The sequence below is a fragment of the Panthera pardus genome, unplaced genomic scaffold (assembly GCF_024362965.1).
Source record: "Panthera pardus isolate Hobbes unplaced genomic scaffold, ASM2436296v1 HiC_scaffold_5, whole genome shotgun sequence".
In the NCBI taxonomy this organism is placed as follows: domain Eukaryota; kingdom Metazoa; phylum Chordata; class Mammalia; order Carnivora; family Felidae; genus Panthera; species Panthera pardus.
The window spans coordinates 13403648-13424536 of record NW_026526980.1 but is presented as its reverse complement, the minus strand read 5'-3'; the positions used below and the strand labels follow the sequence as shown (position 1 = coordinate 13424536).

The 20889-nt window shown below is 39.8% G+C and overlaps 1 protein-coding gene across 1 annotated transcript in view; it reads right to left on the bottom strand.

The window, feature by feature from the left end:
- Nucleotides 1-7467: 7467 nt before the first annotated feature.
- Nucleotides 7468-20889, bottom strand: part of LOC109255544 (transmembrane protein 180-like) — a 35200-nt gene continuing 21778 nt past the window's right edge. The window contains exon 6 of the mRNA XM_019430313.2: nt 7468-7787. Within this exon, the coding sequence (XP_019285858.2) occupies nt 7640-7787 (148 nt within the window). The 3' untranslated portion in view covers nt 7468-7639. The remainder of the gene's footprint in view (nt 7788-20889) is intronic.

Sequence of the window (20889 nt, the reverse complement as noted above, 5' to 3'; positions counted from 1 at the left end):
GGCTCTGAGCTGTCAGCACAGAGCCTGACAAGGGGCTCGAACTCAGCCTTGAGATCATGACCTGAGCCGAAGTCGGACACTTAACCAGCTGAGCCACCCAGGCACCCCATTACTTCTTTTACTGCCCAGATGTTCTAACTTGCTAAATATTTCATTTGCACTTGAAAAGAACGTGTATTCTGCTGTTGTTGGGCAAGCTGTTCTATAAATGACAACTAGGTCAAGTTTCTTGATGGTATTGTTCACTTCTGTATCTTTATTGATTTTCCTTCTAAATGCCCTATTGATTACTAAGAAGTGAATTCCCACCTAAAATTGTGGATTTTGGGGGCATCTGGCTGGCTCAATTGATAGAGCATGCAACTCTTGTTTTTAGAGTTGTGAATTTGAGCCCCATATTGGGGGTAGAGTTTACTTTAAAAATATTATTTAAAAAATTATAAAATTATGGATTTGTTTATTTCTCCATTCACTTCTATTAGTTTTTTGCTTCATGCATTTAATTTTTTTTTTTTACATTTATTCATTTTTGAGAGACAGAGACAGAGCACAAACAGGGGAGGGGCAGAGAGAGAGGGAGACACAGAATATAAAGCAGGCTCCAGGCTCCCAGCTGTCAGCACAGAGCCCAGTGTGGGGCTTGAAATCACAAACTGCAAGATCATGACCTGAGCTGAAGTCGGACGCTCAACCAACTGAGCCACCACTTGCTTCATGCATTTTGAAGCTCCATTATTAAGTACATACATATTTAGGATTATTACATTTTATTGGTAAGTTGATCCATTTATTACTATGTAAGCTCTCTCTTTATCCCTGGTAATATTCCTTCTTTTGAAGTTGACTTAAATGTTAACATGGCCATTCCAACTTTCCTTGGATTACTGCTTACATGTTATATTTTTTGGTCCTTCGTCTTTAAACATACCTGTGTCTTCATATTGGAAGCGGATTTTTTGGTATATATCATGTAGTTGGATCTTGTTTTGTTTTTAATCCAATCAATAATTTCTGTTTTTTAATTGGTATATTTCGACCATTTGTATTTAATGTAATATTGATTAACATCTAGTCAGTTGTTTTCTCTGTTCCATTCTTGGCCCTCTTTCCGCTTTTTCTGCCTGCTTTTAGGATGATTAATTTTTATTATGCTATTTCCACTATAGGCTTATTATTCATGCCTCAGTTTAAATATATATATATTTATGGGGCGCCTGGATAGTTCAGTTCGTTGAGCATCCAACTTCAGCTCAGGTCATGATCTTGCAGTCTGTGAGTTCAAGCCCCATCTTGGGCTCTGTTCTGACAGCTCAGAGCCTGGAGCTTCAGATTCTGTGTCTTCCTCTCTCTCTGCCCCTCCCCTACTCGTACTCTGTCTCTCTCTCTCTCAAAAGTAAATAAACATTAAAAATTTTTTTTTAAATAATATATATATTTAATGGTTGGTCTAAAGTTTATAATATACATCTAAAATTAATCACATCCTACCTTAAAATAATAATATACTTCTTCCATATGGTGTAAGAACCTTTTAACAATATATGACAAATTGTTCCCTCTAATCTTTTATATTATTGTTGTCCTATATTTTATTTTTGCATGTACTGTAATTCCCAAATACAGTGCTGCTCTTTTTACTTTAGATAGTCAATTATCTTTTATTGAAAATTTTATTGAGATAATTGTGGATTCACATGCTGTAGTAAGAAATAGTGCAGAATTATCCCATGTAATCTTTACCCAGTTTATCCTAATGGTAACATCTTACAAATTAGATAGCGCATATCACAACGAGGATTTTGGCACTGTTAACATTCCACTAATCTTTTAGATAGTTTTACTTGTGTGTGTGTGCGTGTGTTCAGTTCCATACAATTTTATCACATGTACGTTCATCTGTCCAACACCATAGTCAAGATACGGAACAATTTCGGGCGCCTGGGTGGCGCAGTCGGTTAAGCGTCCGACTTCAGCCAGGTCACGATCTCGCGGTCCGTGAGTTCGAGCCCCGCGTCAGGCTCTGGGCTGATGGCTCGGAGCCTGGAGCCTGTTTCCGATTCTGTGTCTCCCTCTCTCTCTCTGCCCCTCCCCCGTTCATGCTCTGTCTCTCTCTGTCCCAAAAATAAAAAAATAAAAAAAAAAAAACGTTGAAAAAAAAAAAAAAGATACGGAACAATTTCATTACCACAAGGATTGCTTGTGTTGCCCTTTTATTTATTTATTATTTTTTTAAAATGTTTATTTAGTTTGAGAGAGAGAGGGCATGAGCAGGGGACAGGCAGACAGAGAGGGAGAGAGAATCCCAAACAGGCTCCCCACTGTCCGCACAGAGCCCAACACAGGGCTTGACCTCACGAACTGTGAGATCATGACCTAAGCCAAAATCAAGAGTTAAATGCTTAACTGACTGAGCTACCCAGGCACCCCATGTGTTGCCCTTTTATAACTATGATCATCCTTATCACTTCCCACTCCCATCTTAAACCTCTGACTACCATTAATCTGCTCTCCATTTCTAAAATTTTTTCATTTCCACGAATGTTACATAAATGGAATCATATGGTATGTAACCTTCTGTGATTGGGTTTTTTCATTCAGTATAATTCCCTGGAAAATCATCCAAGTTGATGTGTGTGTCAGTAGTTTAACTTTTATTGCTAAGTAGTATTCCATGGTTTCTATGTATCACAGTTTGTTTAACCATTTATCTGTTGAAGGAATTGTGTAAATGTAAATTTTCATTTCTCTGGGATAAATGCTCCAAAGCGCAATTGCTATGTTGCATTTTAATTGCATGTTTAGTTTTATAAGAAACTGCCAAATGTCTTATAGAGTGGCGGTACCACTTGACATTTTCACCAGCAATGTATGAGTGATCCTTAGTCACCTTTTAAAGTGATTTAGCCTGGGTGGCTCAGTCAGTTAAGGGTCTGACTTTGGCTCAGGTCATGATCGCAGGCTTCTTGGCTTTGAGCCCCACATTGGATTCTGTGCTGACAGTTCAGAGCCTGGAGTCTGCTTCAGATTCTGTGTCTCCCTCTTTCTCTGCCCCTCCCCACTTATGCTCTATCTCTCTCTCAAAAATAAATAAAACATTTTTAAAAATTTAATAAAAATAAAGTGATTAAAAATAAGGGGCACCTGGGTGGCTCAGTCAGTTGAGTGTCCAACTCTTGATTTTGGCTCAGGTTGTGATCCCTGGGTTGTGGGATTGAGCCGTTCATCAGGCTCTGTGTTGAGTATGGAGGCTGCTTGAGATTCTTTCTCCCTCCACCCCTCTCTCACACTCTCTTTCTCTGAAAATAAAAAAATAAATAAAAATTTTAAAATGATTACAAAATAAGAAAAAAGTCTTTTGTATTTACCTCCATTTTAACCATTTCTAGAGATGTTTATTCCTTGGTTTAGACCCAAGTTTCTATCTGGTAACTTCCTGAACACTTCATGTAATGCACATCTGCTGGTAATGAAACTTTCAGCCTTTTGTTTGTCTGAAAGTCTTTATTTCACTTACTTTTTAAAATGTTAGTTATTTATTTTGGGGGGCAGAGAGGAGAGACAGAATCCCAAGCAGGCTCAATGCTGTCCACGCAGAGCCTGATGCAGGCTCCCACGAACCGTGAGATCATGACCTGAGCCAAAACCGAGTCAGAAGCCTAACTGACTGAGTCACCCAGGCAACCCTCACTTAATTTTTAAAGATATTTGCATTGTGTATAAAAATTTAGGTTGACAATTTTTTTCTTTCATATTTTAAAGATGTCATTACATTGCCTTCTGTCTTCCATTATTTATGGTGAAGAGTGTGCTGCTCATCTTATTTTTGTTCCTCTCTATGTAATGTATCTTATATCTTGGGCTACCTTCAGTGGTTTATCTTTATCTTTGGCTCTCATCAGTTTGAATATGATGTGTCTAGGTGTTTTTTGTTTTGTATGTTTGATGGGGTTTTCAATATTTATCGTGGTATTTTCCTGGTTCTCTGAGCTACTTGGATCTTGAACTTCTGGGTTTGATGTCTTTCATTATTTTTTTGAAAATTCTTGGCTATCGTCTTTTCAAATATTTTTTCTAACCTGTTCTGTTCTCTTTTGGGGTGGGAAGGATTCCATTAAAATGTACATTTGACTATTATATATTGTCTCAAGTCTCTTGGGCGCTCTATTCTTTTTGATTCTCACTCTCTTTGTGTTTCAGCTTGAGTAATTTCTACTGATACATCTTCAAGTTCACTGACTCTTTCCTCATGGGACACTCTGCATATTAAAGTTTGCACAAGTTTAGGGTGCCTGGGTGGCTCAGCCGGTTGAGTGTTTGACTTCAGCTCAGATCATGATCTCATGGTTCATGGGTTCGAGCCCCACATTGGGCTCTGTGTTGTCAGCTCAGAGCCTGGAACCTGCTTTGGATTCTGTGTGTGTGTCTCTCTCTCTCAAAAATAAACATTAAAGTTTGCGCAAGTTCAAACTTCTTTACCACCTTTAGCTCTCCCTTCTGGATTGAGTGTGGATTTATGATTCATAGACTGTTCTGAAAGATAATACAGTCATATCCCCATCCCTAGTTGTCCTTATCTCCAGGCTTGGAAAGAACTTTGCTGATTTCAGGAAAAGCAAAATGAAAAAAATGTAGGAAATACACCATTTTGTATTCTCTTACTGCAACACCCTGGCTTGGATCAGAGAACTCAGAATATGAATCAGGTCTACTCTACCTACACTGCTTCCAATTCTTACTGAACATACCCACCAACAGACCAAGTAGTGGCAACCCATTGAGTACTGTTATGATGTACACCCCGTGGTAGGCTGGAGCCTGCTCATCCTGGCTGGTAAAAGCCATTATCAACTTTTCAGGAATTTCTCAGGCTGGGTTTTAAACACAGCAATTGTTAAAAAAATAAAGTAAATAAAAAGCGGGGGGGGAGGGGTTGCTTTGGTGGCTCGGTCAGTTAAGTGTCCGACTTTGGCTCAGGTCATGATCTCACAGTTCTTGGTTTGAGCCCCACGTTGGGCTCTGTGCTGACAGGTCAGAGCCTGAGCCTGCTTCGGATTCTGTGTCTCCCTCTCTCTCTGCCCCTCCCCTACTCACACTCTGTCTCTCTCTCAAAAATAAATACACATTGAAAAAAATTTAAACACAGAAATTGTTAAAAATTAATATACTTCAGTTTATGATTAAATGATATTAAAAACAAAAGTGATAAGTACTCAAAACATTACTTTCTAGTTGCCACATTTTACTGTTATTTATGCTTTTAATGTTATTAGTACCTGCCATATCTGTATGGTGATACAATATGTGCATATGGTGTTACGATTATGTGTTTTGTTTTTTAATTTTATAATGGCATGATACTGATCATCTCTCCCCCTAAATCTGTGTTCAGTAATATCACATTTATAGCCTGAAATTAGCTATAGTGGATGTATTTATGCCATGGAAATCAGTATATAGTATTGTTTTGTTTTGTTGATTGTCTAGACCAGGGGTTGGCAAACTTTTTCTATAAAGAGCCAGATAATATTTTTGTCTTCTGAGTCACATACAGTTCCTGTCACACAACAATTATTTGTTTGACAAGCCTTTCAAAATACAAAATTATTCTTAGATCTCAGTATAAAAAGAGACCACATGTTGGATTTGGTTCATAGGCCAAAAGAAGTGTGCCAACCTCTGGTCTAGACTTAAGAAAGTAATAAAGAAAATGTTAACCATGCAGCTGAAACTCCAAACTGTCATCTCCATATCTGTGACACTGTGAAAACACAGGGAATTGAGGACATATTCTTTCCAGTATTCAAAATTATCATTCAGTTAATCAGAGAAGTTACTCACATCATTAATGACTGAGTAAAGTTCTGAAGTATGTCTTTATTGTTTCTTACTGGTTATTATAAACAAAAATGTAAAGTAACATTTAGATTGTAACTATACTCCTTGGCCTATGACATAAGTGACTTCTTTGTTGAATTGAATACTAATCAAGCATTTATTCGTAGTCTTGATTTCATGATTATTGCTATGAATTATAAAACCTTATGAGTGGAATTTTTAAGAAATAACAAGTCACACTGACATTATAGGTGTATGAAATTTACAATAAAGAGTAGGTATTATTATTATTTTTAAGTCATATGCTATACATCCTTTTTATCAATAAAATATATAATAAAGTTATATATGCATATATATGCATACATTTTTTTTTCAGAGAGCCAGTTGTTAAGTATTTTCAGTTCACCACTGTAAACAATGTGTCATGCTGAGCAATGACCATTTTGGGTAGGAGAATCTAACAGGCTGGCTCAGTCAGAAGAGTATGCAACTCTTGATCTCAGTGTTGTGAGTTTGAGCCCCACATTGGATATAGAAATTACTTATAAATAAATAAATAAATAAATAAATAAATAAATAAATAAAACTTTAAAAAGAGAGAGAGAGAGAGGGAGGCACCTAGGTGGCTCAGTTGGTTAAGCATCCGACTTTGGCTCAGGTCATGATCTCACAGTTCATGGGTTCAAGCTCCGTGTCGGGCTGTGCACTGACAGCTCGGGGCTTGGAGCCTGCTTCAGATCTTGTGTCTCCCTGTCTCTCTGCCCCTTCCCTGCTCATGCTCTGTATCTCTTTCTCTGTCACAAATAAACATTAAAAATAATAAATAAAAGAGAGAGAGAATATAATAGGCACACAGAGTCTGAGTCAGTTAGATGAAGATGAGCAACTGATCTGAAAGGTCTGGTGCTCAGTTGAGAGTATGTGTGTTTGAGAGAGAGAGAACCATGAAATAAAGATGTCAGAGGCAGAGAAAGCTACCTCAGGCCCTGTCTTTCTCACTCCAGTCCTTGTATGATTCAACTCTATTTTATTCCCTGTCTGCAATGCCTATGAATTTCCCTACTGTATCCTTACAAGGAACCTCTCTTTATTTAAGACAGCTGAAGTTGAATTCCTATTCCTTCATAACCAAAAGTTCTATGACCAAGCCAGCCACATAAATCTGGGTTATATGGGTTCTCTTATATTGGCCCTGGAATCTACCAAATGTGACCACTATCAGTCACGGGGTAATCTACAGATGATGGTGATGCAGCATTACTTAATGAAAAGGAAAAAAAAAAAAAAGTCTTCACTGATATAATCTGTTGAAGCATCAGTATGAGGCTTAAAATAAAAGGAAGTAGGGGGAGACTGGGCAGCCCAGTCAGTTAAGCATCTAACTCTTGATCTCAGCTCAGATCTTGATCTCAGGGTCATGAGGTAAAGCCCCGCCTTGGGCTCCACGCTGGGCATGATGCCTACTTAAAAAAATAATAATAAAATAAAAATGAAGGAAAGTGGCATGCATAATCAGGCGGACTCTGGAAACTGAAGGAAATCACATAGCAGTTCAAGGGTGAAGAATAACAGTTGCGACCAGGCCACAAGACCACTTGGAAACAGCCAACAGAGAGGCCTGAACTCATATTTAACTTTCTTATTAGTTTATTATGGTAGTCAAAACGCCCTAAAACATGTTGTATTTGTTTCATCTGTTTTGTTTTCTAAACAAATTAGGGGTTATAAAATACAGTTTTGCCTTCTGGTAGAATGTAATCTCTGTAAGAATAAACAACTGAAGATTTGTTTGAATCCCATGCTAGCCAAGCATTGGCCTTAAAGAGCCCGTGTAGTCTGTCTTGTTCCTCATTGAGAATGGACTCCAAACCAGAATCTGAATTACTGCAATGCCCAGGGGGAACAGGCAAATCAAATTAAACATAGCATCATGAAGATCGAAAATTGTACTAGGGAAAAAAAAAGATTTAAAACATAATTAGCTTCTCTAGCGATATCTCTTCTTAATTCAAAGATATATAACAAAAGCCTTCAGAAAAGTTTTGCTTTCAAAAAGTAATAGAAATTTTATCAAATAATCTGGATTTTTGTCCCAAATAATTGAATAATCCCTACCTTCCAGTTGCCCATACCAGAGGAGGCTGACATGTAAATGGGTGATGCTAATGTCTGATGGGAAGTCATACAGCTTATCTTGAAGGATCATTCACAGTACATGGGAAGACAGAGGGTGGAGGTGAGGCACACGTACACGCTCATGATGCTTCGGTCTTGAAATTACCCTCCAACGTGTTTTAAACAAAGTGGTGGGAATTTGGCATTCATTTTTATCACTAAACTTACTTCCATTCAACACAACTAGAGGTTACAAAAAGAAACTACAGTTAATAGTTATATTCAGGAGTAGCAGGTCCTGGTTTTCTTCCAAGAACTTACACTAAGCTCCCAGGTCCCTGTGGTTCTTCATTATGCTCCTGGTAGATCTTTTTTTTTTTTTTTCCTTCATTTAAGTCACATACATTAAAAGAGGGCTCCTGATTATTTGGGGACTGATTATCCAGTCTTCAGCTTCTTTCTGGTCACCTAGGCTATCTAAAATATCGCCTCATCCCCTCAGCCAAGTGAGGAACTAACAGAAAAGATCAAAAATATCTGATAGTTTAGGAAGAAGAAGAGGCAGTTTGTTACATTTTCATACTAAAATCAGCTGCTATTCCCAGAAACTAGGTATCATTCATTCATCCTAAAAAAAAAAAAAAAAAAAAAAAAAGGCACTGTGTGATTATTAAATGTGTTGGCACTGGACCAAGTACTGGGTATTCAATGGCAGGCAAAACTGACAGAGTTGCCACCCTCAAGGAGCTCACCTCTTGGTGCAGAAGCCAGATCTTAATCAAGCAATCACAGATAAGAGTGATTTACATATGGTGACTAGGATCACTGCATTAAGGGGGCGCCTGGGTGGCTCAGTCGGCTAAGCGTCCAACTTCGGCTCAGGTTATGATCTCGAGGTCCGTGAGTTCGAGCCCCGCGTTGGGCTCTGTGCTGACAGCTCAGAGCCTGGAGCCTGCTTCGGATTCTGTGTCTCCTTCTCTCTCTGCCCCTTCCCCTCTCATGCTTCACCTCTCTCTCTCTCAAAAATAAATATTAAAAAAATTATTTAAAAGATCACTCCATTAAGTGCTGTGATGGAAAAACACAAGGTATTAGATGGCAGCACATAGCCAGAGGGGCTGGCCTACTCTTGGCAAGTGGAGTCCAGAGGAGGCTCCCCTGGGGAGCAGTATTTGAGCTGAGATCTGAAGGGTAAGTAGGCATTAGCTAGAAGGCCTACACCTAGAATCATGTGCAAAACCTCCAACTATCACTACCTCCTCCTCCAAAAGCCATAGCTGGGAATGTCCTTGGTGCTCTGGACTGGACTGCATTTGTTAGGAATGGCCACACCTCCCGATCAGTGCTCCACAAGACCACCCTTCATCTCAGGTCCTGCTTGGTCCAAGAAGTGATTGGTAATGACCTACCCAACCCATTGCTCTTGTGCTGCTAGTTTCTGGGCTCTGAGACAAACACAGAGGCTTGGGTCACAGGCTGGGCCATCAACACGTATCTACTATAGCCTCTGGAAGTAACAGAGGCACCAAGGGTGCCACTGATACATGATGTCACTTCTGCTCCACACAAACTATCTATGGAAAAAACTCATTTGGGGTCATGTGGTGTTGTATCTTCCCTGCATTCTTTCCTTTAAGAAAAATCCTCCCTGCTCTTCCTTCCCCATCTGACTGCCCAACTCCCAACCCCAAGATCAAGTACATGCCCAGACCTAGTCTGAGAACTCCAACCTCAGGCTACAACTACTGACTCAGGGATGGGCATGTGACTCATAAAGCTTTTCAAGGTCCACTGGGGGACTTCTGCTGGGCTAATGGGACAAATGTTAAGTGTTTCCTTTAGGATCTTAGGTTGTTGGGCCCAAGTAAGCTTGGAGTTATCTTGCAGCCATGTGGTAAAAGACTGGACTCAATACAGAAGGAAAGTCAGAGAAACAGGTTCCTATCATCACCTGTTCAGCTACCCAGATCCACCTCTGCCTGACTTCAGTTACAGGAGCTGGCAAGTTTTTTTTAATGTAAGCTAGCCTGCACTCGGTTTCTGTCACTTACAGCCAAAGTGACTTGAATGATGTACCTTTCCCATTGGCACATATGTCCAAATTACCATAAATTGGCAACCTCTAACCATTATCGGGAAAGATTCAGTGATTTCTATTTGGCCATTACTAACAAGGACACAGGAAGTTTGAAACAGCTGAGCACAGATTTCAAGAATGGGTAGACAAGGTCATGGTTGGTACTTTTGAACAAGACGTAGGTGCACACAAGCATGATGCTTCTCTCACCGCCTTGGTTCACTGATTGGAACCACAAGACCAGATGAGAGAACTGGACCGACAATGGGTACGAGATGCCAAAGAGGTAATGGAAACCCAAGTTCCAGTGTGAAGCAGCCTCAATCGCACATTTCTCAAACACAAAGAAGAAAGGAATTGGCCTAATCAAGACCTTTAAAGGGGAAAAGAACCACAAAGCCATGACCGTGAGCTGCTAGTCACGGAATTAGTACAATGTGTGCTCAGAAGCCCAGTGTTTTATGAAAAGACTGGTTTCTGCTTGGCCGAGGCTCTTCTGTGCGTCTTATCTGAGTGTTTGGTTAGCAGCAGGAGCCTATTATCTTCCGGCATTTTCTAGTTATAACAGATTCCAGTTTCGGAAACATCAAGAAATTGGATTCCAGCTTCCAAGGGTTCCCTCTGGGAGATATTCGCTTTCCAGGACAGAACTGTCTTTTTCTCTTTTTTTCATAGTGAGTGAGGGCATGGGGAACACCTGTGGTAATCTGCAGAGGCAAATTGTGAGCACGCCAACAATACTGCAGAGAGAGAGCCTTAGGCTGAAAGTTCAAGGAAAGGCAGGGGGATGAACAGGATGAGTAAAGCAAGCTGAGAACTACCATGTTGTGGTTTAAGACCGAGTTCTTGCAGGCAAGAACATTGTTATTACTGAAGCTGCAACCATGTTAATGTTTCCAGGGGCCAGAGCAAAGGTCATTTCCCTACCACTTGATTGAATTATTTGATGCTCTTCAAAAGTCTCTCTGGTCTTTCTGCTCCTTTTTTAAGATTTCTTCTCTTTCTCTTAAAATGTTATTCTAATCTGGAAAAGATGCCCAGGATTTAGAGAATTTCTTTTCCTCTTTCACATTATGTTCACTCTACCTGGATATGATTGGATCTATTGACAGTTAGGCTTTTATGCTTTCAGAATGTCAATTCCAACCTTTACATTTTTGAATGAATCTCTGGTAGAAAAATAATTCCTAAGCCTTGCTTATAGTTTTGTTCACTTAATAAATATTTATTGCACACTTACTGTTTGAGGTGCTTGCCCTATAGAGTAAATCAACACCGATCCTTACCATCAACAAAATGTATATATATTATAGTGGAGGCAAAAAATATCTTTAATGTTACTTTATAATAACAGCAATTGCACCTCTTACTTATGGAAAAATTTTTGCACCTCATATGCTCTCATAATGTTCTGCTTTCAAAAGAAGTACCCACCTGTGGGTTATAACATTCTAAAATATTGCTGTTTGGTGTCTTTTTCTTCATTTTCTTGTCTTAGCTTACACCTGCTAAACAATAATATTGTTTTGTGCCAGTACAGATACTTTTGAATTAGGGATGGGAAAATTTGAGTCCCTCAAATTTTGAGTCCCTCTTTGCTACCTCTAGAAAGGGAACTTCTCCTTTCTAGGGTCAGCCTGATGAGACCCTTGTAAGAATAATGATGGCATCTCATGTATTGCAGGCTTATATGTGCCTGGCCCTGTTTGACACTTGTCACTGCTACAAATTTTCACAATAACCCTGAAGATACTAAGGCTTACCTAGGTTAACTAAATTGCCCAAAGTTCGGGGTGCCTAGGTGGCTCAGCCAATTAAGCACCCAACTCTTGCTTTCAGCTCAGGTCATGATCCCACGGTTCATGAATTCAAGCCCTCATTGGGCTCCGTGCTATCAGCATGGAGCTTGCTTGGAATTCTCTCTCTCTGCACCTCCCCTGCTCGCTCTCTTTCTCAAAATAAATAAATAAACTTAAAAAAATTAAAACCAAAATTTCCCAGAGTTCCACAGCTTGGAGCTGGGCTTATCTCAATCTGAACTAAAAATCTCTCCAGGAGAAAATGGAATTTATAATATGAGTTTAGAAGAAAAAAACATTTTTAAAGAATAAAGTCATACACTTTCTGTGGAAATGAATTCATAAGGTCTGAATGAAAGGCAATGGCCTATAACAAATGTCAAGAACACTAACACCTTAATATGATCACATTGCCAGTGTGGAATGGTAAGGGTCTAAATCTCTACACTTCTTTGCCAGAGGTTGGGGCTATTGTTTTTTGGGTTTTTATTTTTAAGTTTATTTTTTATTTTGAGAGAGAGAGGGAGGGGCAGGGACAGAGGAAGAGATAGAGAATCCCAAGCAGGCTCTCCACTGTCAGCATAGAGCCCAACGTGGGGCTTGAACTCAAGAACCATGAGATCATGACCTGAGCTGAAACCAAGAGCCAGATGCTTAACCGACTGAGCCCCCAGGCACCAGGGGTTATTGTTAATGTTTCCACCTATAAAGACTAACTAGAGGGGCACCTGGGTGGCTCAGTTGGTTGAGCATCTGACTTCGGCTCACATCATGATCTCACAGTTCATGAGTTTGAGCCCCACTTCGGGTTCAGTGCTGTCAGTGCAGAGCCCACTTCAGATCCTCTGTCCCCTCTCTCTGCTTCTCCCCCCGCTTGCATGCATGCCCCCACCCTCTCTCTTTCTCAAAAATAAATAAACATTAAAAAAAAAGACTAGGAAAAATCAGCAGTATATATTTATTGGAAAAAAACAAGAAACAAAAAACAAGCAAACAAACAAAAAAACCCTGAAGTTGATTATCTCCTCTTTTGGACATAATCTTGTCCTCAGGTGGTCCCTTTGCAATGGAACATAACTCTTTTTTTTTTTTTTTAACTTAAATTCAAGTCAGTTAACATATAGTGTAGTGTTATTTCAGGACTAGAATCCAGTGATTCATCACTTACATATAAAACCCCGTGCTCATCACAAGTGCCTTAATACCCATCACCCATTTAGCCCATCCCCCCACTTCTCGTACAGCAACCCTCAGTTTGTTCACTATATTTAAGTCTTTTATGGTTTGCATCCTTCTCTGTTTTTATCTTATTTTATTTTTCATTCCCTTCCCCTATGTTCATCTGCTTTGTTTTTTAAATTCCACATATGAATGCAATCGTATGATATTTGTCTTTCTCTGACTGACTTATGTCCCTTGGCATAATACATTCGAGTTCCACCCATATTGTTGCAAGTGGCAACATTATAACTCATACAGAGGAAAAGAAGCAGGCAATGGGAAAGAAATCAAAATCGTTGATAATTCTGTGGTGGTAAAACACAGGATATATATTATCATGGTCCTGTGAACTTGTGGATAGAGTTTCCTCAACAAAATCTCCCATTATAGCCCCATTTCGGACACATCATTAGGAAACTGATTTAGCTAAAATCATAATCTTTTGGGCCAAATGCTCTTCATTTAGAATGTTACAAGTGCTCATGTTCATGATACTTGGCAAATGGACTTAGCATGGAACATTGTTAAAAAGTGATTATCCCAAATTCTAGCAATCTCAACAAATGTATATGCTTATATGTACACACTTCTTTGCAGCTATAATATTTTATATACATTTTAAAAATTTTTAATGTTTATTTTTGGGGGGAGAGAGAGAGAGAGAGAGAGAGAGAGAGAGAGAGATGGAGAGTGAGCAGGGGAAGGGGCAGAGAGAGAGGGAAACACAGAATCGAAGCAGGTTCCAGACTCCGAGCTGTCAGCACAGAGCCTGACGTGGGGCTCAAACCCACAAACTGTGAGATCACAACCTGAGCTGAAGTCGGACACTTAACCAACTGAGCCACCCAGGCACCCCTATTTTGTATACATTAAAAAACAATTTTTTTTTAATCTTTATTTTTGAGAGAGAGCATGTGAGCAGGGGAGGAGCAGAGAGGGAGGGAGACACAGAAGCAGAAGCAGGCTCCAGGCTCCGAGCTGTCAAAACAGAGCCTGCCTGACAAGCCGTGAGACCATGACCCGAGCCGAAGTCAGACGCTCAACCGACTGAGCCACCTAGGTGCCCCTATACGTTTTTAATCTTATCTTCCCAGTGATGTGGGAGGGGAAGTCCTATCTTACAGTTTGAGGCTCTGAATACATGGAGTGTCCTAACTACTGTTTCTTGCTCTTCCAGGGATCGTTATAGAAAGCTATATGCACTTTTCAGAGAAATGGTTGTTTGTGTTTCCTATTCAAGGCACTATGCTTCAATGACTTACTAGGTCAAGAATATGTAAAAACATTAATCAAAAAGGGGCGCCTCGGTGGCTCAGTCAGTTAAGCGTCCAACTTTGGCTCAGGTCATGATCTCATGGTTTATGAGTTCAAGCCCCTCATCGGGCTCTGCACTCACAGTGCAGGGCCTGCTTGGGATTCTGTCTCTCTCCCTCTCTCTCTGCCCCTCCCCTCGCTCAGAATAAATAAAACTTTAGAAAAAGACATTAATCAAGGAATTTACAATAAGTATTTCAGAATCAACAGCATGCTTATTGAATTGACAGCTTGAAAGAACAAAATCCACCAGCACCAAGTATAATACATAAGACTAGCTCATTTCTAGTCTAGGTAACCTAATCTTTAATACTGAATAAACCCACCAATTTTGTCCTAATGTGAAACAGAATTCATTAAACAAGCAGAAGAGAGTCCTTGCCTGGAAATTTCCAGGCTGTTGCTGTAGTAAATCACTACAGAAAGCACTTGTTTTCCAAAAACAGCTTTAAAACTGATTTTAATGATTAGCTACAAAAAATTAAACACTAAGAATATTTTCATTGTTTAAAAGACAAAGCCTTGAGGTTACTTTTTATTCACTCTGAAGCAATTCATTTTCCGATCTGCTCCTTTGCTGGAGTTTAAGACAGTATTGTTTACTATGTCATTGAGAGAAAAACCACTTTCTAAACTTTTATTGTAAGTATAATTTTTGAAGTATTATGAGGCCTTCAGACAAAAGAGAAGCAAAGGGAAAGCTGCACTTACAGTATTTAAAAACATACTTGGTTAGGGGCACCTGGGTGGCTCAGTCATTTAGGCATCGGACTGCAGCTCAGGTCATGATCTTGTGGTCCTGAGTTCAAGCCCTGCATCTGCTTCTGTGCTGTCAGCAACCTGGAGCCTGCTTCAGGTTCTGTGTCTCCCTCTCTGTCTCTGCCCCTTCTCCACTTGCACTCTGTCTCTCTCTCTCTCTCTCTCTCTCTCTCTCTCTCCCTCTCTCTCTCTCTCTCTCAAAAACAAACATAAATTTAAAACAATTTTTCAACATATGGCTATGTAGCAGAGTGATCTAGAAGACTATTTTTTAAGCAATGGATTTTGTTTTGGTTTCTGGCAGAGTATCCATAGATGACAGTGTAACTCAACAAATAAACTGGCAGATTTGGACTACTGGGGAAATGCATCTTTCCATTCCAGAATGTCTTCTCAAGCAGCAAGAATTGGGCCAGGGCTGTAAGACAGTGCTACCACACGGAGTCAGTGCTGTGCTCTGTGTCCTGTAATAAGCAGCCGAGTGCCCAGCTGGTGTTCCTCTCGCACTCTGGGCTTATCTCAACCTTGGACTTAACTCGTTGTACCACACCTTCTGGTCTGCCTCCTGCACTAATGCCATGTGAGTTCCCAAGGGCAGAAAGCATCATGCCTTACAACTCTGTATCTCAGGTCCCAGCTCAGTGCTAACATCTAGTAGATACTCCACAAATGTTTGCAGACAAAAGAATGCAAAGCATGCTTAACTGGCCAAATAGAAGGAATAGCCATTGTTTTCTATAATATACTATAATTTCATTGTCACTTTTTTGTGAAAAGTGTGGACTTTGTTGCACTTTTAATAGAAGCTACATGCATAAAATAAGAGAATCAGTTTCTAATATTATCACATGAAGTACCTTATACCCTATAATTAGGAGATATTACACATTGGTTTTCTTGCCCAAGTACCCCATTTATGAATCTCCATTAACAATAAACTGATCATTATACTTACAGGCTACTGAGTAGTATATCCATAGGTCAATAAGAAGAAAATAGATCTATCAAACTTGATGAAATAACATGCCCCTTAGAACCAACATTTCTCTAACTATATCAAGAAATCACAGACCATCTTTCAAAAATGGCAGGGGCAAGAATAATACCCTTGAACCATACAGTTCTGCATATTGTAACAGTAAAATATTAATCGGGTATTAGAAAACTCCCTTACAAGCATGAAATTTATTTCAAATAGATATTTGCTAAATTCATCCTACGTGAATCTCCAAGCACTCTCTGATCACCTAACCATATCCTGTTCAGTGTGCAGTTGGCCTCTGGACTTCAGTCAGACACTTTCAGATTAGCATTAGCTGCGTAAGGCCACCAGAAGCCAAATGTTAAGTTATCACACGAAGATAAATGATCTTTAAGTGCCCTAAATAAGTTTATATCTCTAAAAATGCTTACTGGACCATGAGACTAGCTGCCAGCGTGTCTGATTGTCAATGTATCTATGCCCAAATCGACAAGAATTAGTCTCTAGAGCCTCTGTTTCCAAGGAAGTAAATCTCTAGGTTCTCCACATTGGCTGCCCAATAGAATAAGCTAGTGAGCTTTAAAAAATACTGATGGGGGCACCTGGGTGGCTCAGTCAGTTAAGTGTCCAACTTCGGCTCAGGTCACGATCTCATGGATGGTGAGTTCAAGCCCCATTTCGGGCTCTGTGCTAACAGCTCAGAGCCTGCAGCCTGCTTCGGATTCTGTGTCTCCCTCTCTCTCTGTCCCTCCCCTGCTTGCACTCTGTCTCTCTGTCTCTCTCTCAAAAATAAACATTTTTTAAAATTTAATAAATAAATAAATAAATAAATAAATAAATAAATAAATAAATAAAACTGATGCCTGGACCTCACCCCCAGAGATTCTGATTTAACAGGTCTAGGGTATGGCCTGGACATTAGAACTTTTTTAAGCCTGAAGTGATTCTAATGTTCAACAAGGTGGAGGAACATTACTTTAGGGCCTCTATTCTCAAGGAAAATTTAGAGACAGGTTAAATGCACCCCTTCTTCCTGCATTGCTCTTACATCTATCAACAACTGAACTTTGAGTTCTTTCTACCCCAGATTCTGTTCCTCTTCCCTTTCAACCACCATGGTTTTCTTCCACAACATTGCTTGAGACTTTTGATGTTAACCTGGATTTCAAGCAACTTCCCCAGTGCAGGTGGAAAACATTCACTTAGTAGATGTAGAAGCAGAGATTAAGAGAGAGTTCCTTCAAATTCTATAGAAGAAATGCCATCCAGAACAGTCCACATTCAATTCCTGTGTATACTCAACTCATTTCTCAACACACAATCACCCAGTTGTGAGTCATGCCTCTATAACAAGTGTCACCAAGTGCTATTGATTCTATTATTTTTTTTTTTAACGTTTATTTATTTTTGAGACAGAGAGAGACAGAGCATGAACGGGGGAGGGTCAGAGAGAGGGAGACACAGAATCCGAAGCAGGCTCCAGGCTCTGAGCTGTCAGCACAGAGCCCGACGTGGGGCTCGAACTCATGGACCGTGAGATCATGACCTGAGCCGAAGTCGGCTGCTTAACCGACTGAGCCACCCAGGCGCCCCAATTCTAATTCCTCAATCCCTTTCATGTCAATCTCTTCCTTGCCTTCCATGCTACATTGCTTTAGTCCAGGCCCACACCAGCATTTCTCATATAAAAGCAGTTCATTGGCCTTCAAACTGTTCTTTGCAATTCTGCTAACCTCCCTTCGAACCATTATGTACACTTCAGGGTGATGTTTTCAAAAGCAAATCTGATATTATGACTCCTTGGCTTAATAATAATAATATTTCATTCCTTTTAAGATCAAATCCACACTTCTCAAGCCTTTCTAAACTCTTTGCGGGTCCTCCAGCCATGTCACATGATCTCATGCCTCTCTGTACTTGCAGACTCCTTTTACATTGTCAAAATTCATCTGACAGATCGCTTCTTCGCTACCCAGTCTGAATTGCATGCTTAGCTAGGTGTACTCACACAGCATACTTACATCAATCAATAATACCTAACACGTAGCCTTGTGATTTTCACTGTAATTGACGTTGAGCTTATTCAGGGAGGGGGCTTCATCTTTCGTCTTTTTGTGCTTTAGGGCTTATATAGAACCTGATTTACAGTGTTTGGTAAATGTTTGTTGAACGAATACCCTGTCATTTTACATGTCCGTGCTTTGCACGTACCATTACTCTTCCCTCGCTACCTCCAATCTCTGTTTACACTATTAACACCTCCATTGAAACCCAGCTGAAGCAGCTTTTCCTCTGTGCTACCTTCCTGGACTTGGTTTCCAAGGCAGTGTCGATCATACCCACCTTTTAGTCACCATTATATCTTGTATATACTTCTAACTATAGTAACTACCACTCTGGCCTGAAATTATCCTCATGTCTCCCTGACTAGATTGTAGGCTCCTTAGTGGCAGCAACCTGTTTCATTTACTTTTGTATCCAAAGCACTTGGTACACAATAGGCAACAAGTAACAAAGTTTTCATTTTTGTCCCTCTCGAATCCTTGTTTTATACAACTGCCAGAATGTTCTCAACAAAATTCAGATTATGTCTGTCCCAGCTTAAAAACTTCCAATGATTTCCTTTATCTATAGCAGTCTTTCTCAAAGGACAGCATCTGTATTCCTGGTAGTACATATGACAATTTTCAGATGTTACACAATTGTTCTTTTTATTCTAATGGTTAAGTGTTTTGTGTTAGCAAAGAATGAAACCCATGAAATGAATTATTTTGTGTCTAATTTGTTTAAGGCATGTAAGATTTTTTTATGTTCATAATTGAAGAAAAATATTTAGCAAATAATAGTACAGAGAGTAATCATACAACAAAAGACAAAAAAAGTCATAATATTTGGGAAACCCAGAAGTATAAGATTAAGAACATCTAAATCTAGCATACAGATCCTTTAGTCAGCCCCTGATTTCCTTTCCAGCCTCACCTCCCTCCAGCTGCCATCAGCGTGACATACCATATGTTACGGAATACAGGTTTCCATGTCTTTCTCCTTTCCCCCATCCAACCTATTTTCAACACAGTAGCCAGAGGGATGCTGTTTAGGTTGTTACTCAGATCAAAACTCTCCAGTCAGAATGCTTTTATTTCTAAGAGATATATACTAAACTGGAAGAGATATATAAATTATAAGATGTACGAAGTGCCACTATCTGCAACTAAACCTTAAAATAGTCAGAGAACAAAACACACACATGCAATAGATACAGAAAAAGCAGATACGACAAAATGTTAACAACTGTTGAATCTAAGGAGTGGGTGTATGGATTTTCTCTGTATGGTTTTTTTTTTTAACTTTTTTGTGCGTTTGAAATTTTTCATAATAAAAAGTTGTGAGGGGGCACCTGAGTGGCTCAGTCGGTTGAGTGGCCGATTCTTGATTTCAGCTTAGGTCAGGATCTCATGGTTCAGGGGATTGAGCCCCATGTTAGGCTCTGTGCTGGCAGCACAAAGCCTTGCTTGGGATTCTCTCTCCCTCTCTCTCTGCCCCTCCCTTGCTCTCTTTCTCTCAAAATAAATAAATAAAACTTTTAAAAAATATACGTGATAAAACAAATATAGGTACAAATAAATAGTTGAATCTAGCTGGTGAATATATGAATCTTCCCTATACATCTTTTTCAACTTTTTTTGTATATTTGAAAATGAAAATGTTCATAATAAAATGGGGGGGGGTGTAAGAAAAACTTTAATACTTTTTTTTAATGTTTATTTATTTTTGAGAGAGAGAGAGACAGAAAGGCAGAACATGAGTGGGGGAGGGGCTGAGAGAGAAGGAGACACAGAATCTGAAGCAGGCTCTAGGCTCCAAGCTGTCAGCACAGAGCCCAATGTGGGGTTTAAACTCATGAACCGTGAGATCATGTCCTGAGCCAAAGTCGGACATTCAACTGACTGAGGCACCCAGACGCCCCTATAAGAAAAACTTTAAAAAATAAATCCTATGGATGCCTGGGTGGCTCAGTCAGTTAAGCATCTGACTCTTGGTTTTGGTTCAGGTCATGATCTCACAGTTCATGACTTCAGCTCCACCTTGGGCTGTGCACTGACAGTGCAGAGCCTGCTTTGGATTTCTCTCTCCTTCTCTCTCTGACCCTCCTTGGCTTGCTCTCTCTCTCTCTCTCTCTTAAAAAAATAAGTAAACATTAAAAAAAATCCTTGGGGGTCCCTGGATGGCTCTGTCAGTTGAGCATCCAACTCTTGATTTGGGCTCAGGTCATGCATGATCCAGCAGTGATGGGATCGAGCCCCACATCAGGCTCTGCACTGACAGCATGAAGTCTGCTTGGGATTTTCTCTCTCTCTCTCTGTCTGCCCCTCCCTCACTTGCACACATGCACACATGTGCACACAGTCTCTCTCTCTCAAAATAAATAAATAAACTTTAAAAAATATGTTTTGGGGCTCTTGGGTGGCTCAGTCAGTTAAGCCTCCAAATTTGGCTCAGGTCATGATGTCACAGTTTGTGAGTTGGAGCCCCACATTGGGCTCTGTGCTAACAGCTTGAAGCCTGAAGTCTGCTTCAGATTCTATGTTTCCTTCTCTCATCCCCTCCTTGACTTGTGCGTGTGCGGGCGTGCGCTCTCTCTCTCTCTCTCTCTCAAATAACAAGTAAACATTAAAAATATTTTAATAAAAAAATAAAAAATATGTTTCAAAAATAAAATAAAATAAAATCCTTGGCTATGTAGAATAGAAAATCCAAAAGAATCAACAACAAAAACTTCCTGG